This window comes from Montipora capricornis, chromosome 2 (assembly GCF_036669925.1).
Source record: "Montipora capricornis isolate CH-2021 chromosome 2, ASM3666992v2, whole genome shotgun sequence".
NCBI classification, from domain to species: domain Eukaryota; kingdom Metazoa; phylum Cnidaria; class Anthozoa; order Scleractinia; family Acroporidae; genus Montipora; species Montipora capricornis.
This window is the reverse complement of record NC_090884.1, coordinates 45956723-45966722: the sequence shown is the minus strand read 5'-3', so window position 1 is coordinate 45966722 and position 10000 is coordinate 45956723. Positions and strand designations below refer to the sequence as shown.

Genomic DNA, 10000 nt, shown 5'->3' with positions numbered 1-10000 from the left:
AAGACAATGGCGAATTTTGCAACAAATGCATTCCACAAATATAACGAAAAATTAGCCAAAAACGTATTCTGTATACTGTACAAAGAAAAAATTTCGCAGTAAATTGGTTTTAATTTTCTTTTCCTGTGAAAAAAGAAATTACAGTTACAGCATGGACATAAAAACTATGAACACTCAATAATGGAAACCTCTTTTGGTGAATTTTTGGAGTATTTCTTGCGCGGGTAAGAGGACGGGAGAGGGGGTGGGGGGGGGAGGGGTGTCGTAGTACTCGGCTGTGATTGGATTACAAAATAATAATAAAAAAGCCATGATTGTTCACGGTTCAAGTGTTTGCATTGTAAAATTGACAAAATGCTTTCCTGCAATCATTGCACATTAATGCAGCAGCCACAACCACGCTCTGCGGGAGATTCCCTGGCATACAGCAGATCACGTGATCAAATTGTCCACAGACAATATGCAATTCAAAATTTGTGTTGTTTTTATGTCACAAATTTTGTTGCTGATGGCGAAATATTTTGTTCTCGATCGACACTTCCTGAAAACTTTCTTGTGCTCTCCCTTAAAACCGTGTATCAATATTTGTTTACTTTTGCATCAGAATTTGTTTTGCATAAAGCAGTCTAACAAAATCTGTACCTTGCTTACTTCGCATTTTGAGCGTTGAAATAGAATTTTGGGTTCTTTGTTTCTGGCGCAAAGTGGTATATTTTTGAGGTCTCCTATCCAGATACTAACCCCACCGGACAGGACTTATTTTCAGTGAATTTGAGTATTACAAAGTTGTCAGACTCTCGGAGTGCACACTTAAACTTGTGGTAAAAAAGAAGTTGTAAGGGAACTTGAAAATGATCAATATGTCAGCCTCGAAGCCAATGTCTCTTAGCCTGCGAAAGCAGACGTATTTCCGGCGGTCGTTCCCGAAAAATCGCTTCTGCGAAACCGAGCTGCAAAACGATTTCTGTGACTCTATTGCTTTTGTTTTAATTTTTTTTGGCCAATCACGTTACATGAGAGAACAGAGAGTCGGGTGATCTCCGCGGAATTCGTGTGATCGTTGTCACTAGCGAACCTTCGAAACGAACAGCTATGAGTGAAACGCTAAAGAATTAAGATTCCCTGCGGTGGCAAATGTTGCATTCTTCGACGGACAAATAGTTTGGTTGCAAAGGAGAAGATAAATGTGTTTGTAAGAGTGTTTTGGACATCTCCTCTTTGATACTTCGAGCCGATTTATGTGGGCTAACGGCCGCACAAAATGCTATTATCGACCGCTACGAAACAAGAAAGCCGTACGTAAAGTGGACGAGCTTGAGGACTAAATTGAAAAAAAAACAATTTGACGGTGATTACTCTTCGAGTTAAGAGATCGGCTTGAGATCAAAGGAGCGCACTGGAGGCAAAGAAATGTCTGAGTTTTGGTGACGCTTGCTCGAAAATTTCGAGGTAGTAAAACTATACAGGAAAGCAACCAGTAAAATCGGCCCGAGAGCCGTTGAAGCCCCGAAGTATGCATAAAACCGGATTGTGTTGGGCATTCTTAGCCCTTCACTGATCGATTCCTTTTGTTTTTGTTTTTTCATTGGTAATGGGTAAACCATAATCACAATGTTTTTCTCAGAAGAGCACCGCACGGTCCAAAACACCACAAGCAAGGACTTTTCAAATCGTGTAGGTAAATTGACGAAAACAACGCGTTTCTTCTAGGCCGCAACACACTTGATCGCATCCTCCATATTGCCCGCCATTAATCTGACTTTTGTTTACGTGGACAACGCGCAAGTACTTTGTGTGTTCCCTGCGTGTTGGTTCTGGAGATTTATGAGCCTAATTCTGATTGGCTAAGAATTTTACGTTACAGAAATCGTTTTGCAGCTCGGTTTTTCGGGGGAGAGAAACGACCGCCGGAAATACGTCAGTGTTCGCAGGCTATTGCCTCTGGAAGCCCTTTTATTTTCTTCAATTTTTCTGGGTTTAGTATTTTGCTAGTAATCCCATGTCTTCTCAGGGGGCTATTTACCTAACATATCTACCATGGCACTATAATGATTTACAATACCAGGTCTCAGTTTATATAATGGAATCAAGCACTGCGTTACTGCACTACCACACGTACGCAATGCGGAGCGTTACTAAACACAGGAACGGAACGGAATATACCGGAATGAGGCAGAATAACACCGGAATGAAACAAAATGAACAAGAATGGTACCGGAATATGCCGGAACGAGCCGGAATAACACCCAAATAAACCGGAATACGGCGGAATGAACCTGAAAATGCCAAAATTTAGTGTTTTAGTTAAGGCCGACCGATTTTCGGTCATTTCTGTCAGCTTTTGTTGTGTCACATGATTCCCTAAGGGAATTGCATGTGTTTTTTGCCTTTTGTAACAATTGGAGCACTTCGGTGATGAGAACAATTTGACAAGTACATCCGTCGCTAAATGAATAATTATTTGTTGTGGAAGTAATAGGACGTTACCAAGAGCCATAATGGGACCATTATGGCTCTTGGAGTTACTTAACACATGGACGGAATGGAAAGGAACGGAGTATACCTGATATGCCGGAAGGAGGCGGAATAACACCAGAACAAGGCAGAATAAACCAGGACAAACAAGGAAACACTGCTTTCAGGTTGGATGGCATTATTGCCAACAATCGGGAAGAGAAAAAGAGTTTTCCGGTTTGCGCGAATCTGTTTCCGTATATCTCCATCACGTATGTGTCGTGGGAAGCAGGCAAGCAGCAACGGTAATTAGTTTTGTGGTTCGCTGAACTTGATTGTGATTGATCAATACACAACTGACCTGTCAGAATGAAATAAAAATGTTCACGGGTTTTCTGACTCGCACAGTGAAAGCTACCTCCGAAATCCATAGAAAAAAACAACAGTCCATTTTACAGTTGTGTCCTTAGTTACCTGGTCTAGGAATGAAAGTGAGACTGGAGCTGACCTTGTTTTGATAGAAACCTCACTGCTTTTCCTTAGGTAAATTCTTACTAATTAGCATGACAACAACATAATTAACATGAGAAAAGGAGGGAGGTCTGTATATGACAAGGTCAACACCAGCCTCACTTTCATTAAAGGCCAGATAACTAAGCACACAACTGTGAAGAGGTCTATTAGAATAGCATTCTGTTTCTCTTGCTACTGTATTTGTTCACGAATAAAATATGACTTTCACAACAAATAATTATTCATTTGGCGACGGATATACCTGTCAAATTTCTCTCATGACCGAAGTGCTCCAAATGTTACAAAAGGCAAAAACACATGCAATTTCCTTAGGGAATCATGTGACAAAACAAAAGCGGACTGAAACAACCAAAAATCAGTCGGTGCTAACTAATGCACCAAATTTTGGCATTTTCAGGTTCATTCCGCTATATTCCAGTTTATTTGGGTGTCATTCCGCAAAACAGTCCCGTAGTCGATGAATATGAATATTATGAGACTTAACTTCAAGCAGTAAAAACGGACTGCCACCGCGGTCCGCAGTCCTGCAGCTGGTTCTTGCGGGATAGCGACAATTTGCAAATAATAGCCCTTTTCACTGTCAGTTTTTCTCATTTGCATTACATTATAATCTAGCATGTATGTGAGGCAATTTCGGGCTATTTTGTAGTTTTAACCTGAAATGCCTCGCATCCACGTTAGATTACATTGTAATGCAAATAAGAAAAACTATTAACCGTTCAACTCCGGTCCGGACCCGCCGCTATGTTGAAAGCCGAGAAGACCCTGGAACGAGGTTGAACTTTTCATAGATTGTGGTCCAAATACCCCTATTTCCTTTACCTTGGGAAATAATCACATTGCAAGGCTTAAAAACTTAAAAGGCTTAACATTGACGTCTTACCATTAATTGCAGACGAGGTATTATTCGGAAAACTATTACATGTAAAGACAACGAAGGTCAACATCAACACCTCATGCCATTCAAACTACTTCGGAGTTCCCATCGAATGTTTCGTGGTCAAAAGTTTTTGGGATTTGGGCCAGTAAGGGGAACGTAACATCACGCTTCGAAAAGCGCTCTCAACGACTAGCACCTGTATGTAGGTTATCCCAGATAGAATCCCGCCTTGTAAAATGGCGCTACGTTCTAGCTCAACAACTAATTTTTGAGCAAAGCTGACATTGTCATTTAATTAATCCGATTGTGTTTAAAACCTCGATAGTCTCTTTGAAAGGCGTACTTCACATCCTGCCAACGCTAACGTAATTCTCAACGGTGTCTCTCGAACGAATATCTACGGCTGAAAAATCGTTTGCGTTCGGATGCTTTCTTAAACAAGCACGCGTCCCTAATTATAAATTGAATGAGTTGTCATCGTAAGTACTGCACAAGATGGCAAAACGTTCCGGAGTATTAATTAAGCACAGGAGCAAAAGTTGAATTTATGTTAATTTATCGAGATCACTCACCCATCCACCATTCTTTCTGATCCAAGGACTTAGCCGTTTGGCGGTGAAACGTCCCATCCAGCCTGATACATTGCGAACAAATCTTGCATCACCTGCTTGGGTAAAATCATAGGCCAAAGCGCCGGCAAATGCGTAGACTGCTACAATCCTTCCCCAGCTAATCCCTGAAGCAATAATCTGCTCGGAGACACGATTAAACATGTGACACATTAAAATGCCGAGGTTAATTCTGAAGTTCAATTGTTGCAAGACATCATTGTATAGTCGTGGGTATGTACTCTCCAGTAAGGTACCGATTTCGCACAATGTCCTCACCACATCCTCAGAACAAGTCGATGATATACTTTCCTCTTTGTTTCGTTTTTTCTTCGGGTTGAGTAAACAAAGATCTGAGCGCGTAAAACGCGCTTCGATGTATTTCTGACAGAGAAAAACAGCTTGCTTTGAAATTTCAACATCTTCGGCGCATTGATTAAGGGTTTGTTGTTGTTGTTTTCTTGCTGTTTGGGAGCAGAAAATAACTTACCGAGCTCCAGATCCAAACAGAAAATTCCAAATGATTGCCGGCATTGTGATGTCTGCTCCAGACGCTCAATTAATTATAATTGCCGGGTTAGCTTCTTTATAAAAGCTTGTAAAGGATGTTTGGAACACTTAAGATTACAAGTAAGTCTTGATATCTAAACACTAGCAACACTGGCATTCAAATAGCCTATACCGTTCTCAATGTCGAAACCGAAACCTCTTGATGTATAGAGCTCCAAAATGGAGCATAGCCGAAAGTATTGTATGACCGCGATGAAAGATATCAGTCACCTTTCGAGTGCAGCGGGTGGAACATAGATTCAATATCGAAATAATTTGCGGTGTCAGGTTAACTGCCACGATCTAAAAACTCGGAATGAAGCTTTTCGGTAGAAGGCAAACCGTTTTGAAGGTTTAAACTCGTTATAGACAATTTTGGCTCAGTTTCAGAGCTTTCATTGGTACCAATGAACGCAAGAAATTCAAATTGGAGAGTTAAAATCCATTCGACGCCATTTTCCTCAATTGGCATTTTTAATTATGCACTTTCCACCCGTTACTACCATCCTTGTTACCATGGTGACATATTTCCCTCTGAAAAGAAAACTTTGGTGACAAGCAACGGCTCTTTGTGGTTGGTTTATATATCCCCGAAAACGCGATCTGGGTGGTCGGAAAAGTTGAATCTATTTCTACTTTCCCGACCATTACGACGCTTACGACTAAGACAAGTTTTAATGGAAACGTGTGTCTGAGATGATCTGTGTCCTATCGGCGACACACTAATGTTCGCCTTGAAGCACGTCCAATCAAACTTGAAGTAAGTGCGCTCCTTTTTTCCACGCTTCGCGGAGGATTAGTGGTACGCTTGTCGGCGATTGCTTCAGATTTAAATGGAAACATTTGCCTCCTGTGTTTACGATCGTCTGCGATAAGACCGAGGCAGACAGCATCCGATGGTCGCAGACTATATGGAAACCAGGCTTTACTGTTAAGCCAGAGACACACTGTCGCTGTCGCCTATGTCGCTAGGGGTTAGCGATCAGATTGCCAGGGCTACTAAGGCATGTTCAGTGAATAGGCCACTTCGGAAAATACCATAATACTCTTTGTTTGTCCCCCCAAATTTTGCATAAGCCTTGTTTAAGTCCCAGGAGAAACTGGAAACAATGCTTATGCAAAATATGGGGGGACAAAGAAAGAGTATTATGGTATTTTTCGAAGAGGCCTATTCGCTGTAACACTTGGAATCGATTAGTTTTGAGGGCCCTTTACGGACAAAATATCGAATGTGCCTTAATATATCAATGTTATGTTGCATACATGAATGTCAATAACCTATAAGCAAAGATGTCCCACAAAAATAAAAGATGCCCAATACAACTAAAGGATTTTTGATAAAACTAGAAGATGTTCGATATAACCAAAGGATGATCGATGTAAAATTAAAAGAGGAGGAAGCGGAAATGGTTTTGCAAAAACGAAAGTCTCATTTATAAGTTACGTATCCAGGCCCCTCGAAATTTATTTATTTATTATAATTTATTTATTAGACTTTCAACAAGGTGAGGAAAGGCTAAACAGGTGTGAAAAACCACCTATGGATAAGCCCTCCAATATAAAATTAAAAAAAAAATGTAAATATAACTAAGGAAAAGAAACATCAAGATAAATATAAATATAAGTAGTACAAAACAAACTAAACTATGTCACTGATGAAAATTTAGGGCTACAGTTAGCGCAGCGGCATTTATAGGGATAGATAATGACTCTTAAGAAGTCGTTTGAAAGTAGATAAAGAAGAGCACTGACGTAGCTCAATTGATAAGTTATTCCATAAAGGAACAATACGATTGAAATAAGAATTAGCAAAAGTTTCTGTTTTAAAAGAAGGTACAGGTATAACGGCCCTTTGCTAGCTCCTTTCGTACGCGTTATTGGACAGTATACAGAACAGAAATCAGAGAGGTCAAGGGAATAAAACCCTTGTCGGCACTTGAACAAGAAAGAAAGATCAAGCATTTCTCGTCGCAAGGAGAGAGGCATGAGACCACAGGCACTTAGTCTATCCTTATAATCAAATATCAGATCGAAGAATAAACCTAGTAGCCCTACGTTGGACACCTTCGATCTTCATTAAATTCTCCTTGTGATGAGATGACCAGACAGGGACACCAACTTCCAGTTTGCCACGCACCATAGTTAAATACAATAATTCTCAGCCTGCACCGGAGCTTTAAACCCACATGTGCGTTTGATATAACCTAATGAGCGATTAGCTTTCTTAGCAATGGAGTCAACATGAACTTTCCAAGTAAGGACACTTGCCGCCATGAATCCAAGATCCCGATAAACATTAACAGGATTAATCAAGTTATCTCCCATATAATAAGGATAGCTATGAGGATGTATGGGACCTAGTTATACGAAGAATTTTGCATTTCTATTTCATAAATACAAAATGGCGTCTGCTGAACCTGCATGCACGATTCGGCTTCTAGACCCAGAAAGGTTTTTCATGGAATTAACTGCAATAACTACGAAAGTGGCGGTGGCCTAATGGTTAGCGCGCTGGACTCCGGATCGAGCAATCCGGGTTCGAGCCTTGACCGGGTCGTTGTGTTGTGTTTTTGGGCAAGACACTTTACTCTCACAGCCCGGCAAATTTAATGCTGCAAGGTAGCCCTGCGATGGACTAGCATCCATCCAGGGAGAGTAGAAATACTCCTAGTCGCTTCATGCTACAGCAACCGGAGACAAGCGCCGGCCTGATGTGCCACTGGGTTCGTAGCAGACTTTACTACCAAAGTACCACCCCTAACGAGACGCCACAGCCAATCATTAGATTCTTAAGAGTTCTTTGTGCGTAGCCGCGGTTGAGCACCGGGCTACCATCACTCATGGTCTTTAAAACTGAGGAGAAAGTGCTTCCTTTGTTATGCCATCTGCAAAATGGTTAGACTCTCTAGTCTTCCCGCGGATAAGGACGATAAACCGTAGGACCTGTCTCACAAACCCTTCAATGTTCATAACCCTGTGGGATGTAAAAGAACCCACACACTATTTGCAAAGAGTAGGGCATGGAGTTCCAGTGTTGTGGTCTGTCTTCTGTGGTGTATCATGGTTGGGAGGTAAATGCTTGGAGATATATGCTACACCAAAAAAGACAAACTTGCGAGACAAATTTAAAGCTTGTCTGAAATCCGGTTTCCACAATAAGGTGGATCTATGGATTAGTCAGTGGTGGGCACTATTAACAAGTCTGTATTTATAATTACCAATGCAACCAATGAATTATGTAAATTAGTATAGTTAATCATCCTATACATTCAGAATTAAAGAAATTCGAAAAACAATGGATCAATCAACTTTATTTTAACAGCTCAAATCTCGTTCAAAGTCATGTCGAGCTAGACACACTCCATGATCTAAAATTACCTGCAGTTGAAAAGAACTAATAGAATCTCAAACGCCATCTCATTCTTATTTCCTCTTTTCAGAGATATTCCGATTCGGAAAAATGAGTAACTGGATGAATTGGCAATTGATTTCTCTTCCGTCCCTTATCAAAAAAATTACAATTTCCTCGATTGTGATTGGTGCGAAGTTGTTATCGGACAGTTCAATAAGCCAATCACATTCAAAGTTGTAGTTGAAATCAAGCAATCACAACCTTAGTTTCAATCACCTTGGAAAGAGTGTACAGACTCCTAAATTGGGGCTTTCTTTCTTTCTTTTTTTGCGACATTACGTCCCCTTTGTCAGTCTTTAATGCAAATTTTCTCTTTCTTTCATAACTTAGCTCTTCTTTTTTCCTCCGAAATTGTAATTTTATGATTTATTGGTAGGAGGACTTCGTGTCGTCCAATTCGGTCTGTAAAGGCTGGTTTTCACTAGCGTCGGAGTCGGAGTCGTAATCAGAAGCACAGAGCGATACTGATCGTAGTGAAAAATCAAAACTGTCGGAGTCGGAAGCAGAACACCGATTCCGCTTATTATGACTCCGTCGCTTATGATCCAGTGAAAACTGCATCGTCGGAGTCGGAAGCAGAAGCGAAAGAATAAACCAATCACAGGCTCGATTCCAAGCATTGTGATTGATTGGTTCTTCCGCTTTCTGTCCGATTCCGACAAAATCTAGTTTTCACTGGATTCATAGGCGACGGAGTCCTAGAAGCGGAGTCGTGAAGAAAATGAGAAGGTTCTGATCTTCCGACTCCAATTCCGTCGAGCTTATGACTCCGCTTACGACTCCGATCTTTGCACACCATTTTCACTAGGTCATAAGCGCTCTTACGACTTCCGACTCCGACTCCGTCGCTAGTGAAAACCATCCTTTAACATATTATTTCCCGTTACTACGATAAATTTGCGATTACTCTAAGTCTCTCGACGTGGAAAATGTGAGTCCACATTCTAAGAATGCAAATTGGTTGAGAACGGTGTAGATATTTTAGAGAGAAACTTGAAACGTCATCTGTCAGGTGCTCGCGTCATATATCATATTCTATATCATCATATATTCTTTATTTACCCTTGGATTTTAGAGTAGCTTTGGTGTAGCGCTAATATCTCCGAGCATTTTAACCCTCCCAACCATGATACATCAACAGAAGACCACAACCCCGTAACTACATGCCCTACTCCTTTAATTTGTTGACAAGTGTGCGGGTTCTTTTACGTTCCCACAGGATTAGTAACATTGAAGGGTTGTGAAACGGGACCTCCAGCTTATCGGCTTATCCGAGGAGACTTATAGATTCCCTAACCATTTGCAGATGTTATTACAAGGCAGCAGTTATTTAAAGACCCTGATTGTTGGTCCGGCCGGAGAGGCCTCAAATTTGATCATTTCCTGTCGTTGTCAAGACGACAACGGCAAAGTAATGTCTCAAAATGTAAAAGGCACGTACGGGCGTGAAGAGCTATTGTTTTTACCTACTCAACCAATTGTTATGTGGTTTTCTCGTAGCCGTCGTCCTTGCTTAAGCTCCCTAACAACAGTGTATCAATCCCTAATAGACCTCTTTCATAA

General features: G+C 40.9%; 2 protein-coding genes across 2 annotated transcripts in view; one reads left to right on the top strand and one right to left on the bottom strand.

The window, feature by feature from the left end:
- Positions 1–10000, top strand: part of LOC138024113 (dual specificity mitogen-activated protein kinase kinase 7-like) — a 336186-nt gene that overhangs the window by 274937 nt on the left and 51249 nt on the right. The gene's annotated exons all lie outside the window — the stretch shown is intronic.
- The window catches only part of LOC138023972 (bcl-2-related ovarian killer protein homolog B-like), a 32076-nt gene that overhangs the window by 2578 nt on the left and 19498 nt on the right, over positions 1–10000 (bottom strand). The window contains exon 2 of the mRNA XM_068871072.1: positions 4441–4860. Coding sequence (XP_068727173.1) covers positions 4441–4860 — 420 coding nt within the window. The remainder of the gene's footprint in view (positions 1–4440; positions 4861–10000) is intronic.